Source organism: Antechinus flavipes, chromosome 2, assembly GCF_016432865.1.
Source record: "Antechinus flavipes isolate AdamAnt ecotype Samford, QLD, Australia chromosome 2, AdamAnt_v2, whole genome shotgun sequence".
Classification (NCBI taxonomy): Eukaryota; Metazoa; Chordata; class Mammalia; order Dasyuromorphia; family Dasyuridae; genus Antechinus; species Antechinus flavipes.
In genome coordinates, this window is record NC_067399.1 from 148,752,445 (window position 1) to 148,769,472 (window position 17,028).

At 37.1% G+C, this 17,028-nt stretch overlaps 1 protein-coding gene across 2 annotated transcripts in view; it reads left to right on the forward strand.

Moving 5' to 3' along the window:
• ACOXL (acyl-CoA oxidase like) overlaps positions 1-17,028 on the forward strand; it is a 511,030-nt gene that overhangs the window by 69,557 nt on the left and 424,445 nt on the right. For both annotated transcript variants that reach the window (XM_051975799.1, XM_051975800.1), the window contains exons 4-7: positions 3,640-3,726; positions 4,357-4,455; positions 14,134-14,248; positions 15,457-15,543. In XM_051975799.1, coding sequence (XP_051831759.1) covers positions 3,640-3,726; positions 4,357-4,455; positions 14,134-14,248; positions 15,457-15,543 — 388 coding nt within the window. The remainder of the gene's footprint in view (positions 1-3,639; positions 3,727-4,356; positions 4,456-14,133; positions 14,249-15,456; positions 15,544-17,028) is intronic.

Genomic DNA, 17,028 nt, shown 5'->3' on the forward strand with positions numbered 1-17,028 from the left:
TCACATTAAAAATAAAAACTAATTATGAATTTATAGACTCTCTGAAAGGATTTCAGAGATTCCCAGGATGCTCTGGACCAGATTTTGAGAACCACTGAGTCTTAACCCCTTCCTGTTAACAAAGTAATTCAAAGATGGTGCCTTCCTGCCTGTAGGTGGGAAGGACAGAATTGAGAATAATGAAAAAAAAATGAATATGTGAAATATGAGGATCAGTTTAAAAATGCACATAACTAGTTAGTCCTATGTTTAAAAATCAATTTAATTATTGTACAATACTCAGAGAAAAGATCTCAGTAGCTTCTATGTTTCATGACCCTAGAAAAGACAGGTAAAGGGTGAATATTATGTGTTTGTTTCCCTTCTCTTAGGTAACGTGATTCAAAAACCACTGGTTGATTTGGTCATTTTGACTGAACCATCCCCTCTGCAAAGAAAGACTGGGTGGCATTAGACTGATGAAAAATGCTTGATTTTTTCTTCACTCTTCAGTGGCCAAATAGTTAAAACTTTTGTTTGTTACCTTTATGGCTCTCCAAAGCTCAGTTTTTGCACTAACAGCAGGTCACATTTCTCTGACTCATTTAGCAGCATGTCCTATTGGATGGACTGCATTCATCGCTATTGTCCTGGCTGCACTTAGTGAATGGAATTTACGGATATGTGAGTTTTAGTACCCCAGTTTATAGAGTTATAGGAACTGGAGCTTTAATGGACATTTTGATATCGAGTCTAACTCTTTATCTTATATATGGAAAAAAAAAAGACTTGGAAAAATAAATATGGCTTGCCCAACATCTAAAGTTATATGTAGGACTCTCTGCATCCAAGGCAAATGCTCCCAATTCAGGCCTTATATGAATGTGATCCAATGGATAGAGTGCCAGGACTGAAGTCAGAAAGACTCCTTCTCTTAAGTTCAAATCTACTCTCAGAAGTTTACTAGCCATGTGACCCTGGGCAAGTTACTTAACTTGTTTTCCTTAGTTTCCTTACCTGTAAAATAAGCTAGAGAAGGAAATTCAGTAATCTTACCAAGAAAACCCCAAATGGGATTGAAAATAACAAGAATACAACATGAATGGAAAGAAGACAGAAACCTTTGGATATCCATTGGAGGTCACATCCAGGAATTCTGCCATGGAAGAAGAACTTCTCCCATCTTATGTCTTCTTATTTAAACTAATTATTCCTCCTAACTAATTGTTAAGTTCTATTGTCTCAATATGACTGGAGAACTACAAATACTGTCAGCATTTTATAAATTGGACTCCATCTAAAGTTATCACCCCATGACAAAACTCCAGGTTTCCTCCCTTAGTTGTGGTTCTGTCAAGATCACTAAGCTAATAATTCTGAATTGAGATTTAAACCTATATCTTCTGATCACTTCTCTTTGTACTATACTGTTACCCCTTCTTTTCTCCTCTAAGAGCAAAGAAAAAATTATTTAAAAGAAAGAGTATAGACTTGAAAAGACAGAGTGTACAACCAGGAGTAGAACGTTAAACCTGTTTTATTTCATCAAGAGAGAGAGATATTGTAAATCAGTCTTTAGAAAAGATAAACTTGAAAAGTTCATGATTTAAGAAAAACAAACAAATGATCATTTAACCAAATCTTTCTTTTCAAGTTGGAGCTTGTAACATTATTTGTGATAACCCAAAATTATAATGTAGGGTTTGGGGCATTACATGTCTTCCTAGACATTTAATTAGATGTTGAGGTCATCGTAATAAAATTCTCATATTTCAGAAAAGAAAATAGTAAAGACATGGTATAGTGGCAGCTAGGTGGCTCCATAATGCAGAGTACTGCATGTAGAGTTAGGAAGACTCAACTTCCTGAGTTCAAATCCAGCCTCAGACACAAGCTCCATGATTCTGGGCAAGTCACTTAACTCTATTTGCCTCAGTTTTCTCATCTGTCAAATGAGCTGGGAAAGAGAATGGCAAGCATTTTTGACAAGAAAACCCCAAATGGGTCACAAAGAGTTGGACATGACTGAAGGGACTAAACAACAATAACAAAGACATGATATATTTTTAACTAGGAGATCTGCCAGGAAAATCTAAATAGCTCTTTTGTTCATTATATTACATCAATTTCAAAATCTATAAATAAACGAACAATCTATAAAATATGAAGACTTTTCACAACAGGTGTGGGCATCCTTCTCTAGTCTAGGGTCTCCCCAGCCTTGCCTTCATGTGTTCATTCTTATTTTGGGGACTTGATTTGCATTGTGTTCTTGATTTCTTTCCTCCTCTTTGCTTCTTTATCTTTTATTGATTTGACAGGCCTAGGAACCTTAGGAGGCCTTCTTTAGCTCCTCTGGTCCACATGAATTTCACTGTCCTAATCTGCCCTGTTACATGTTAACTACACCATCCATTGATGTGGGTGCACATATATTATTATGTATAGTTAGTTCCCTATTTGTTTTATATGAATCTTGTTTCTTCAGTGAGAATTTGAACTCCTTAAAAGTGGAGATATATTGAGCAATTTTTGTGCCCAAGAGAAGTGTCATGAAGCACATCTTCATATCAGCCTTTTAAAATAATCTTGTTTAGAATGGTGGTCAACATTCATGAGTAGAAACTTCAAAATACTTAAGGCATCTGGTCCAGGAGTATGTGGACAGAGAGGAGCTAATTATTTCTTAGCAGATCTCTTGGATCTTTAGGCAAGAATAAGTGCTTTATTAATTTATTTATTCAATTAGTCATCCATCCATTCAGTCATTTGCTTCCCTCCCTCCCTTCTTCCCTTCTTCCCTTCTTCCCTTCCTCCTTTCCTCCCTTTCTTCCTTCTTTCCTTTCCTCCTTCCTTCCTTCTTCCTTTCCCTCCTTCCTTTCTCCTTCCTTCCTCCTTTCTTCCTTCCTTCCTCCTTCCCTCCCCTTCTCCTTTCCCCTTCTCTCCTCCTCTCCCCTTCTTCCTTCTTCCCTTCTTCCCTTCCTCCTTTCCTCCCTTCTTCCTTCTTCCTTTCCTCCTTCCTTCCTTCTTCCTTCCTCCTTCCTTCCTCCTTCCTTCCTTCCTCTTTCTTCCTTCCTCCTTCCCTCCCCTCCTCCTCTCCCCTTCTTCCTTTCCTCCTTCCTTTCTCCTTCCTTCCTCCTTCCTTCCTTCTTCTTCCTTCCTCCTTCCTTCCATATATTCTTCCTTCCTTCCTTCCTTCCTTCCTTCCTTCCTTCCTCCTTCCTTCCTTCCTTCCTTCCTTCTTCCTTCCTTCCTTCCTTCCTTCCTTCCTTCCTTCTTCCTTCCTTCCTCCTTCCTTCCTTCTTCCTTCCTTCCTTCCTTCCTCCTTCCTTCCTTCCTTCCTTCCTTTCTTTCTTTTTCTTCCTATCTATGTATTTATATACCTATCTATCTACCAACTGGGTAACCAAGTTATTTTTATGCTCCTGAAAGAATACAAGTTACATCAGTTTTCTTTAAATTTTGGAGTCCTGGGAAAAAGCTCTAACTTCTCTACCCTATGTGTTTCTGTTTGAAGTCAAAGATCTCATACTTCTTTTTTATCCCCCACAGGACTTAGATACTGCTGTTGCCCACTAAATACTTGCTGAAGAAAATTGAATTGATAACTTGTGAATATTAAATATTATTAACAGTATTTTCTTGACTTTTTTTTTCCAGTGTGGCATAATTTACTGGTTATTTGGTGGGGCTGTCAGGAATCTTGGGAGCCCAGGACATGTTGCTAAGTGGTTCCAGCCACTCCAGGTATGGTATGGCTCCTCAGTTTTTCATTTAATTGCCTTATGAGTGGCTAGCTCTAAGGTATTTGTAGGAAACTCCTTCGTGTGGTCAGCTTTGGAGTCCCTAGGAGGCAGGCTTTTTCTTGGGTCTGAACATAACGATATTGCTATATAGAAAGAATATGAGACTTGTCCTGCTTTATACAGTATATCAGAATTAGAACTCAGGGCCTGAGAGAATCTTCTTTCTTTGCCTTAAGTAATGCTAACTCTCTAATACTATGTTAGCTCTCCCTTGGTTAACTTTAAAAAAATAAAGAAAACTAGTATTCCCCCAATTTAATCAACTTTACTGGATTTTTGGATACAGGAAACCTATACTAAGGTTTGTAAATACTAATTTACTTAGTCAAGTAAATACTAAGTTGTAATAAAATTCTCAGTGGCCAGTGCTGCAGTGGAAAAATCACGGTCCCTGAGGCCAGAGAAGCTGAGTTCAAGCTCCATCTCTGTGATCTGTGGCGAGTCATTTAAGAAGTCCCTGGGTCTTAGTTTTCTCATCTGTAAAACTAAAAGCCATGACAATTGGGGTCTCTTCTGTATCTAAATCTATTATTCTGCAATGTAAATACATTTTGTTTTTGATCCTATACAGGAGCAGAAATTCACAGGGATGTTTGCGATGACGGAACGGGGTCATGGCAGCAATGTGAGGGGCATACAGACAGAAGCGACTTTTGATCTCACTGCTCAGGTAATAACTCTGTGGCTTTGTTTGCTAATGATATAAAATCCCATCAGTCTGAGAGAGAGAAAGAGACAGACAGACAGAGATAGAGAGAGAGAGACAGAGACAGAGAGAGAAACAGAGAGAGAAAGAGACACACAGAGAGAGAGAGAGAGAGATTAGACAGACAGAGACAGAGAGAGAGAGAGAGAAACAGAGAAAGAGAGACACACAGAGAGAAAGAGACACAGAGAGAAAGAGAGAGAGATTAGATAGACAGACAGACATAGACAGACAAACAGAGAGAGACAGACACAGAGAGACAGAGAGAGACAGACAGACACACAGAGAGAGACAAACACAGAGAGACAGAGAGAGACAGAGAGTGAGTGTGTGTGTGTTGTTCCTGGCTTTAGATTAACTCCAGATTCACCTGTCACTAGCATATGCAGATTGGGATGTGTGATTGGTATGTGTAATGACTGGTGCCTTCCCTGAGGCATTTCACTGTCTTCTGCAGCAGGAGGGGGTTTCTATTCAGGAAGAAAAGAATCTATGAGTGGTATAATGTATTTGGCCAGGTTCTCCTCCCTTGAGTTACTAAGCAATTAACTCAGCTGTCAAGAAGAAATCTCCCCGGTTTTATTCTGCAAAGGTAAACATAGAAGCACAAGTCACACAGAGCTGGGAGGACCATTGGAGGTCGACATCAGGGATTGGTCAAAGGAAATGGGGATGTTTAGCTTGGAGGAGAGGAAACTAAGGGCACACGATAGCCATCTTCAAGTTATTGGAGGGTTAGCCCATGCAAGAGGATTGTTCTTGTTCTGCTTAGCCTCAGAGGGCAAGTCTAGGACTAATGGATAGTACTTGATGAAGGACAGATTTAAGCCTAATCTAAGGACAATTTTATGCAGTTTTAATTGTTGAAAATGTATTGCTTTGGAAGGTTAGAGGGTTTCCCCTGAGAAACTGTTAAGTGAAGTCCAAATGAACATTTATTGGGCATGTTGTAAAAGAGATTATCAGTGAAATAAGACTTGGATTGCATGGCTTCTGAGGTCCCTTGCTGTTCTGAGGTTCTTTGATAATTTTGTTGAGGTGTGAGAAATGAGGGTTGAGAGATCCCCTGGTCCATTGCAGGTTTTACAAAAGAATTCAAAACCCCAAATGCAGGCAAAGTTTGTGGCAAAAATGGGGTATTTACCCTGAGAAACGACTTCTTCAGTGGGCTAAATCCTGTTAGGAGTTTTAGTAAAAGTAGGTTTTTAGTAAAGATGGGTTTACACTGAGAAATAACTTCCTCAGTGGACTTTCCTCAGGAATTAGCAAAGGTTTGGGGTTTCGACTTTGATTATATTGGTTTTTTGTGGCCTGAAGCTAGGGAGAGATCTCCAGATGAATTTGAGGGCTAATTATCAACTCAATAAAGAGGGATGATTATGCCCCAGGCCAAGATCTCCAATTGAATTGTAGGTGGAGATCACTATAGGAGTTTCCCCTATGAACAAGAGGGAAGGGCCTCTCCCAAAGGCCAGGAAGAGTTGAGATTTTAGGATTTCTCTAACCCAGGTCCACTCCCCCAAAGATCAAGGGGAACACAGTTTATATAAATTTCATTTATTGTTCTTTTTTCCCCTTTCCTATTTTATAGACCAAGAAACTGAGGCCCAATGCAGTAAAATGATTTGTTCAGGGTCACATAACTAATTAGTGACAGAGTTCAAATTAGGATGTGTAAAATGTAAAATGTAGATATTGAACTAGATAATCTCTGAGATCCCTTCCATATGTAAACTCCATCATGTAATCTGCTTTACCATTCTGTGGTCTTTCCCATTATACTGGAATTCCCTCTGGGCAGGCCAAAAAACCCCTATGTTTAAGCTCTAGGCATATATTAGGTTAACATTGAGTCAAACATCATAATGTGTTTACCCTTCAGGTCCTAATTTTTTTTTTTTTTAACCAAAGGAGGATTACCTAACTTTTTCTGTCATCTTTTCTTTCTCTTCTACTGCTTTGTAAATGAGATAGATGGATTTATTTTGTATACCTTTACAGCTGTCAAATACATTTAAGAGAAACATATATATATATATTTCTTTGTTGTTTTAATTTATATTATATTATATCTAACAAAAATTCTTTGTTGTTTTAATTTATATTATATACACACACACACACACACACACACATATATATATAAACAAAGAACATATATTTTAAAGTGCCTTCAAAAATTATTTAATGAGAATGCTTCTGTGTGTGTGTGTGTGTGTGTGTGTGTGTGTGTGTGTGTACACAGAAGTGTGTTAGATTTCAAATCTCTTCATTTAGTTTTCTTTTGGAAATCTGAATTAGTATCACAAAGCTTTTCTAATTTGGGAAGACCGAGTTGAAGTGACTTAATTTTGAGTTACTCCTTTTTACTTGCTGGGTCTCACTGGGTAGGGACTAAATTAGGGGTAAGTACTGGGTTATAAGTACATTGTAGCATTTGTGCACCATTGATTTATTTGGGAAATCCCTGGTTCTATGAAAGTCTTCCTGTCCTCATCTAATAAGTATTTATGGAACACCTACATTATGATAGCCTTGCTGATACTAAGGAAAATTAAGTTCCCACATTGAAAAAATCATGAGGACTAAAAGGGTTGATATAAATAATGAACTCTGATCAGAAAATTGTGATAGGATCATAGATCTTAAACTTTAAGGAGCTTCAGAAGCCATCTATTTATTTCATCACTCTCATTTTACAATTACATGTAAACTATTTTAATATTAAATTTAAAAAATTTTGAATTCCAAATTCTCTCCTTCTCTCATACCCTTCCTCCACCTTTGAAGAGGCAAGCAATATGATACTGTTTCTATGTGTGAAGTCATACAAACCATATTTCCATATTAGCCATGTTCAAAAAGAAAACACATATACACACAAAACCCAAGAGAGATAAACTAAAAAAAAATATGCTTCAATCTGCATCCACAGTTCATCAGTTCTATCTCTGGAGATGGATAGCATTTTTCAACTCACATCCTTCAGAATTGTTTTAGATTATTGTATTGCTTAAAATAGTTAAGTCATTTATAGCTGATCATTGTACAATATTGCTGTTACTGTCTACAGTGTTTTCTTGGTTCTGCTCACTTCACTTTGAATCAGTTCATATAAGTCTTCTCTGTGTTTTCTGTTACCACTCCCTTGTCATTTCTTATAGTTCTGTCCCCATCTTATTTCTTATATTCCATCCCAATCACCTGCCATGACTTGTTCAGCCATTTCCCAATTGATGGAGTTACCCTTCTTGTAAGTAGATTTGCTGTAAGTTAGCAGATAGCGTGTATCTTCTTATGGAGAAGAAGAGAAGGAAGGAGGAGAAAAATTCATGATATAATGGAATAAATACTGGCCCTGGAGCTAGTACTGGTTCCAAGCCCTGGCTTTGGCGCTTCCCAGCTACCCTTCTGAGACGTCAGCTTTTTCATCTGTAATATGAGAGAATGGAGTAGATCATCTCTGAACTTCCTTTCAACTTTAATAGTCCATGATTCTAGTTAGAAACTGGGATGTGATATAAACCTTCCCTGGATGAATACATCATAAACAGCATAATTATGATGTTGGTATTGGTTATTTTTCAGTTGAATATTTCATTGAAGTTTGCCCTAAAACCTGTATGACCACAGTCATGGCAAAGGGATATCAGATACAGATATCCTCCCCAAAGGCATTCTGTAGCTTTCTCTTTTCATAGCATTGATAGAAGGGGAAAGGAAGGGAATAAGCAATTAAATAGCACTTACTATATGCCTTAACAAATATTATTTTATTTGATTCTCATAAAGATCCTGCAAGATAGGTACTTTTATTATCCCCATTTTGCAGCTGAAGAAACTGAGGCAGACAGATGTTTGTGACTTGCCAAGACCACACTAGGCAGCACTGCACTATCTTGATGTGTTTTCTGAGTATAGGAAGGTCATACTTTCTTATTTTCTTCATAATAGCCTTCCCCCCCCCCTTTTTTTTTAAAGGATTGTGGATAGACTTTTTTTTTGGCATTTTCCCCCCAAAATATCCTTTTTCCCCACCTGCCAAAAGAACTCTTATATCATAAAGAAAAACAGTAAAACAAAAACATAACAACTGTCACATCTGAAAGTACATGTGACATTCTGAACCTGTAGTTTTTTACTTGTCTGTCCAGGGAAGAAAAGAACTAAATTATCTGTTCTCCAGAACCAATATTGGTCATTGCCTATAACCTGAGATTAATTGTCTTTTTAACATTTTCATTTGCACTATTATAGCCATTGTTGGTGATTGCCTTAATTTAAAAAAAAAAAAAAAACACTTTAAAACTTTAAAAAATTGGAATCCTCCCTGAGGCTATTTTCCCCCTACTGAAGTCTTGCCTGTACTGGGTCCCATGATCCCCAAATAGCAGAACCGATTTCTGCTACCTGGTCTGCATTAGCAGATGGCACTTTCTGATAAGGGAGTTTAGCACTCTGAATATTAATAATGATGAGGTCCTGGTGAACTCCCCATTCAACCCCTGTGGGAGCCAGACAGTACAAATCCATCATCAACACAAGCCCCTGAGAACTGACATTATAGGGAATGAATTTTTCCCTTCACTGGGTTTTTGCGTTTTCCCCTTCATTTTCCTTTTAAAACGTTGGAGCATATCATATCAAATGAGCCTTCTTTCCCTTGAGTCCTATTGAAATCTTTTACATGCTCTGGATAGTGGTTCCTTTAGGTTTGTTTAATTTATTTACTCACTTTGGGGGGTGGGATGGAAGTGATCTGGAAGGAAGAAACTTTTATTTGAAAAGCTTTGGCTAAAATTTGAAATTGGGCAGAAAAGGCAAATGAATCTATAAAGCCTTTGGCCAACACTATCTTTTTTTTTTTAATTGACCATTCTGTTGGCCTGCTACAAATAATTAATAATAATAACAGGCACACATGGTATACATTATTTAGATACAGCTATAATGCTTGCATTCTGGCCCATGCAGACTTTCCAAAGACAGGGCTCAGCCAGAAATCTCAAGCCCTCTTTCTCAGGGTATATCAGATGTTTATGAGGAGCTGACCTAGTGTTCTCTCCCACACCATAGCAGGTCTGCACTGTCAAGCCAGGACTTTTGGTGGTAGTATTGTTGCTGTTTCCTTTTGAAAGGAATATTTCATGGGACTATTTTTTAAAATTGATTTTTATTTTAAAATTGTAACCCGTTTAAAATCACACCTCCAGCTGAGAAGTACTTGTTGACTTGATAAAACAATGTCTTCCTCTGGAGATTTCTTTGAAAAAGATTCAGCCTGTCCATTTCTCTTTCTAAAAAAAGTCTTGCATATGTTAAAAGTTTCCCTGTGCAAACATGTGTCAGTGAATGTTTTCTTAGGCTTCAGGACTGTGTTTTTTGGCCAGAAGGAAAGTGTAGCCTCTATACTTTTAGAATTTGAAATCTGAGATAATCTTGGTGTGATCAATAGCTTGTTGGTTTAGTTCAGCCAGCTCTTCAATATGGTCAATCCCAGTTAAATTGAGAGGGATTAGCTCATCGCGCTTAGGAATCAGCCAGTTTTCCCCGGACCCCCTACCCCAACCCAAATCCTGCAGCAGGAACATGATATTTCTTTCCAGGCACAAGGTCCAGTTAGCTTACATTTCAGTAGTCACCTAGGTGGCTAGACTGTGACAGAATACAAAGAGAAGGGGATAAAACAGGAGAATACTTAAGATTGAGGATTTGCTCTTATCCTGATGTCAGAGTGTAAGATAAGAAGACAAAGAGATCTTGGAAAAGGGTCATCAAAGGGGATGCCATCTTTTTATCTGGATACCATTTGCCTTAACCTCAGTTCCAACTCTGACTTCTCTTCACAATCAACTTCAGTATCTCCCTATTGCCCCTAGGATAAACCCTATTCAACCTGAGCTCAACCTACCTGTGCAGCTTTTGGGGTCATAATTTTCCCTAGCACTTCGACATCCACCCATCTTGGCCTTCTTTGTTCATCACGTACAACATTCCATCTTTTTAAAAAAATTATTATAGCTTTTTATTGAAAAAACATATGCATGGGTAATTTTTCAACATTGACCCTTGCAAAAACTTCTGTTCCAACTTTTCACCTCCTTCCCCCTGACCTCCTTCCCTAGATGGCAGGCAGTCCCATACATACAACATTCCATCTTTACCTTTCTACTGGTCACCCTTCCTGCCTAGAATACACTCCTTCTTTCCACCACCTCATGGAAACCCTCTCTTTCTTCACTATCCAGCTCAAGCACTATCTTTCACACGAAGCCTTCCTGATCTTCTAATTGCTAGTTCCCTCTTTCTCAAATTACTTTATCTTTAGCTACTTTTTATTTCTTCTCCTTAAATTCATTGTTATATATTCTTTTTGCCTCCCCCATTAGAATGTAAGTTTTTGAGTAGAGATTATTTCTTTTTACTTGCATCCCTAATGTCTTGTATTATGCTTGGTGCATTTTGTATGATCATTTCAGTCACACCTGACTCTTCATGACTTTATTTGGAGTTTTATTTTGGGCAAAGATACTGAAGTGGTTTGCCATTTCTTTCTTCAGCTCATTTTACAGATGAGGAAACTGAGGCAAACAGGGTTAAGTGACTTGCCCAGGACCACACAGCTAGTAAGTGTCTGAGATTGGAATTGAATTCAGGTCTTTCTGATTCTAGAGCTGGTACCCTATACTGCGCCACTGGTACATGGTAGGCACTTAACAGATATGTGTTCAGTGATTCATTGTGACTAAATAAAGTTCTTTGTATTCTGCTGTGAATTCAACTCAAGCCAGTTCAACACTTAGTGAGCACCTACTATGAACAAAGAACTGGGCATATGATAGCAAAACAAATTGCATACTAAAAGCAAGAAGCTTCTATTCTGTGGGTTTGGGAGAAAATGCAATATTCATGTTCATAAATATGTGAAATATAATTTTCCTAAAATTATATTTTATATATAGATCTGTATGAATAAGAGAGGATGAAAGCTTTAGAGAAAAAGAAATCCAGTAGCACATTCAAGATTCTTACCTTGAATTGAGCAAGATTCTTTTACAAGTGTTTCTATTTAAAAACTTGTATATACTAAGCTTTTTTTTTTTTCTGAACCATTTATTGTTATTGTAATTGGTCAAGAACACTGAAAGGCAGGTTATGAAACATTCATCCAAAAGCAAATAAAGTGTCTCTTTTCATAAAGATGGAAATTGTACTGTCCAAGATTTTAGACAGTGGGGAGTGAATAATGTTGTCTAGTAGTTTTATTCTTCATTTAACCAAGAGGGAATCTTGGATAGTCTGGGGCAGTGTTGGTCTTTGATTAGATGGCTGAGTGTTTCCAATTATAGAGACTCTAGGTCATAGAGGAGGCAGCTATGACCCTAAGTGGTGGGGTAGGGTTAGGCAGGAGACAATAAGGAAGAGCACAAGGAGGCAAGGGACTATACATGGAATAAGAACAGCCCAAGGATGCGGCTGCTACTCAGTAAACAGCCCCTAGTCACTGGGGAGTTTCTCCTTCTCTGACCTTTCTGGTATGGTTAGGAATGTGGGAAATATGTGAAAAGAAAAGATAACTTATACAGTGACTTTTAGAGACTATATTGTTTTATTTTTTAAATCTGCTTACCTTGATGTGAAAATGAAGCTTAAGGAACTGAATTTAATCATTCCAACACAATCTAATGAATATCATTATTAAAATAAGCTCATCTGAGTTGCAAAGCATGAACTTAGTCCCCAGGATATGTCTAACCTCAGTTAGCTTCATACTGAAAAAGTGATGGAAGAAGTGGGAGTAACTTCATCCTTATTATTGACTTCAAATATGAAAACTCATGAAACTGTTTGAAAAGCTTAATTAGGATGAGTTTTTCTGATTGTTCTATTATGATCTGAAAAATGCTTCTCACCTATTTCAAGATTTGAACTACCAAAGGAGCAGAGTTAGAGGTCAAAGGAACTTTAGTTCAAAGCTTCTTAAACTGTGGGTCCTGACCCCATGTGTGGTCACATAACTGAATGTGGGAGTTAGGAAACTATGATTTATTATCATTAAATGGTTGATTCTTACACCTATTTGTACACTTATGTACCTGGGGTCATGAAAAAATTTCTCAAATGAAAAGGAATTACAAGTGGAAAAAGTTTAAGAAGCCCTGATCTAGCTCAACCCTTTCATTTTTGTGGATATGGAAACTGAGGCTTATCAAGATTAAAATGATTTTCCTAAGGTCATACATTGTAAATAATTAAGCCAGAATTTGAACCCAGGCTTAATGTTTCTTTTTTTCTGAGGCAATTGTGGTAAGTGACTTGTCCAGGTTCACACAACTGATTCTTAATAAATTCTTTTTTCACCATCCCAAATTGCCCCTGGGGGAATGAAATGATACTTGAAGTGTTATGTAAGAATAGTAATTGGCTTTGCAAGTCGTGGGAAAGAGCAGTTAGTTCTATTCTATAATAGTAGTTCTTAATCACTGGATCATTGATCTTTAAGGCAAGAAGACACTGATATTTAGATCATCCAGTTTTTGCCTAGGCTACCAGATAATAATAAATAAATAAATAAATGATAAATAAATAATATATATTATATATAATAAAAATTATTAAATAAATTATATATAATAAAATAATACTATAATATATTATAATAAATATAAATAAATAATAAATAAAAATAAATACCAGATAACCCTTCCTCTGATTTATCAAAAGAGGCAGCATTGCATAGTGGATAGGGCATTGGACTTAATGTTAGTAAGACTTGGGACACTCACAAGCTGTGTGATCCTTGACAGCGACTTAACTTTTCTGGTGCAGGTTCCTCATTTGTAAAATAATGAGATTGGATTTGATGGCCTTTAAGGTCCCTATAAGCTTTAAATTCACGATCCTAGGACCTCTTCAATTCATACTTCACATCATTGCCTGAATAATCAATGATTGTGTTATTCCATGACTCAAAATTTTTCATTCAAGGCTTTCCAAAAATTTCATTCCTCCTTTGTTTCATGCATTTCCCCTTCTTGTAGCCCAGTGGTGTCAAACTTGACTCTGAAAACTGTATATTAATGCTATCTGTGCTTTTATTTTTTTGTCAAATATTTCTGTTTATTTTTCAATTTACTTCTGGCATTGGGGTCTACAATGCTACCTGTGGGCTGAGAGTTTGACATTTATGTTGTAGTCTTCCTGCAAGTCAAATTGAGCTACCCCTTCTTCCTTATTCCTGTTCTAAACTCCAGGCCATTGGTTATACTGATCCCATTTGCTGAAATGAATTTCCCCTCTCTTCCCTCTATGAAAATTATTCCTTTACTTCAAGGCTAAATTCATGAAGTCTTCCATGACCATCTCCCAGATGAAAGCCATCTTTCTGTCCTAAATAACTCGGAGTGCTGTACTTTTCCTTCATTTGGCACCTATCTCACATTTCCTCGTGTCCTAGTAATTTGTGTACTTGTCCTTTTGTCCCTTGGATTTTTAAGCTCCCTGAAACCAGGGGCTGTTTCAGTTTGATCTTTGTGTGCTTGGTGCCTAATATATATAGTAGGAGATATTTCTTCCTTGCTTGCTTGAATTGAAATTGAATAAAGGGAAAAAAGTAAACCTTTATCTTACATTTCTGTGTAGGAATTTATCATTGACACCCCTTGTGAAAATGCTGAAAAGATGTATATTGGGAATGCAATGGAAGGTCATTATGCTGCTGTCTTTGCCCAACTCATCGTAAATGGAAGATCTCAAGGTTTGTGTTGTTATCCCAACTCAAAAACAAATATTCAGGGCTTCCCAAAGGGTAGTTTTCAGCTTTAATAGCCCCAAAAACTATTAATGTGCTTTATAAACTAAGACTTTTGGAACATCTTGTATAGTGCTTCCTGATAATGCCTTTCACAGACATTATTTCATTTGAGCTCTATATCAAAATGTTCCCCGTAACATTAAAAGTATGGCAGTCAATGAACATTTAGTAATCACCTTTTGTGTACCAGATGTGGTACCTAAGCTCTAGGCACATAATACAAATTTCATTCTCCCCCATGTTACGAATGAACAATCAGGTTTAGAAGATGAAAAATACTCAGATAAAGAGACTTGGTCAAGTCCCTCAAACAAGAGTGAGTAGTATGGCCAGGGACTAAAAATCTGCTGTCCCGATTCCAAATTCCATGTTCTTCCTCCCTGCCATATGCTTCCTTACTGAAATTATATTATCATAATGGTTGAGGTTTTTGTGTCTGTCTAGCAAATGTATTAAGCAGCCTTATAAATATGCTTCAAAATCCTCATTTATTCTTCAGTTTAGGCAGGCAGGTGGTGTGGTTGATAGAATGCTGAATCTCGGGGCTGGAAGACTAGGATTCAAATTCAAATTCAGACCCTTCTTAACCATGGGACTTTGCCTCACTTGGTTTCTTTATTTGAAAAAAAGGAGGAAATGATTATCACCTATCTCCTATGGCTGTTGTGAAAATTAAATGAGATAATATTTTTAAAGCACATTACCAATTTTAAAATGTTATACTTTCTGTCCTAAAATTGGTGACAAGCAGTACAATTTATTTTTGTTTTTGAGTTATGTGTGTTCAGTTGCTTTTAAGATTGCAGACCTTTTGACACTCTAGTAAAAGCCTTCTCAGAATAATATTTTAAAAGCATAAAATAAAATATAGACAATTACAAAGGAAAATAATGATATTGAAATAGTTATAAAATACTTGGAAAGCCAAGTTTTATGGAACCCCTAAAATATGGATCCTAGGTTTAAAATTCTGTTATAGGCTATTATTTTGATCTTATACCACCTCGGTCATACAGCTGAGTGAATTTAGGGATTTGTTACTGATTCTGTGAATGTCACGCAAATCTCCAGTAATGGATGTGGCTTCTTATTTTTTTTTTCCTTTAGAAGTATACATTTCAGGAATCTCCCCATTTCTCTGACCTCTTTAGGTCCCCACTGCTTTATTGTTCCCGTGAGAGATGAAAATGGAAGTTTGTATCCTGGAGTGACAGCGATTGATATGTTACACAAAGAAGGTGAGTCTTCAAGCATCCCCTCCCTCTGCACACATGGCTCCTAGGGACTTCTCTTCCCAGCCCTGAAGAAGAAAACAAAAATGAAATCGTCGAGTCATCCAACAGAAATGGCTAAATTAAAAAAAAATCATGAAATCTTGTACAGACTTTGTGCAGAGTAAGTTTTTAATAAATGTTTGTTGATCAAGTTTTTCATTGCCTTACTCTCCAAGTAAATCAAGTCAATAGGCATTTATTGGGCACAGATAAATAGAAAAAGAAAGACAGTCTCTGTCCTCCAGAATCTCACATTCTAATAGAGGAAGGCCACATATAAAAGGAAGCTGAAAAAAAGTGGTGAGATTCTTTATAGGAATTGTAGAAAATTCCCTTCCTTACTCATGTTGCTGCTGGCTGTTTTTTGTCATCCTGGCACCTAAATTATTTCTTAGTACAAGGGGGTGAATGGATTTATGCCCAATTAACTGTGTACACAATCCCTTGAACATTATAAACTCCTCTGGTGCTAAAAATTTTTCTTCCAACCTTCATGTTCCTTTTAGACCTAGCACAGTGCTGTGTGTGGAATAGACACTGTGAATAATTGCTTTTTAAATTTTCATTGTTGTTTTTTGTTTTTATGTTACTTAATTTATATTTCCCAAAGTATCCCTCTTTCCACCCTCTCCCTTATAAGAAAAAAAAAACCACCCTAGTTCAGCAAAACTATATTGAAAAAAATGTGACATTAAATTTAGCATTCCATACTCACAGTTCCCCACCACAGCAAAGAAGTGGTAAGGATCGGGAAGGTGACTTCTATCTCTCCTTTTGGGTTAAGTGTGGTCATAATTTCACAGCATTTATTTTCTTAAGTGAATACTTGTTGAATGAGATTCAGCAAGGTTCATGGGCTCTCTTGGTTGCCATCAGCAAATCTCAGTCATGGGCAAGAAAAAGGAAAAAGAAAGTAAGAAGAAAGTAAAAGATTAATAATATTAATTTAAGATTTGCCTAGCACTTTTCTTAAATTATTTCACTTTATCCTCAAAACAACTCCTTAAGGTAAAGGCTCTAGGTACTTTTTCTACAGAGAGAGCTTGGTATAACTGATGTTAAATGTTCAATTGAGTTATATCTGACTCTTTGTGACCTCCCTCATTTGTAATTTTCTTGGCAAAGATAGTGGAGTTGTTTGCTATGTCCTTTTCTGGCTCATTTTACAGATGAGCAAACTGAGGCAAACAAGGTTGAGTGACTTATGCAGGGTCACATAGCTAGTAAGTATTTGAGGCTGGATTTTGAACTTAGGTCCTCCAGACATTAAGGTGGGCACTTATCCACTGTACTGCCTACCTGTTCATAATTAATAAGAGTGCTAATGGGGAGTCAGGCAAACCTGCGTTTATTTCCTTCCTCTGACATTCTTTTAGTTGTGTGGGCCTAGGCAAGGCAGTGGACCTCTCTGAACTTCATTCAGTAACTTCATGTCTCTCTGTGAAGTGA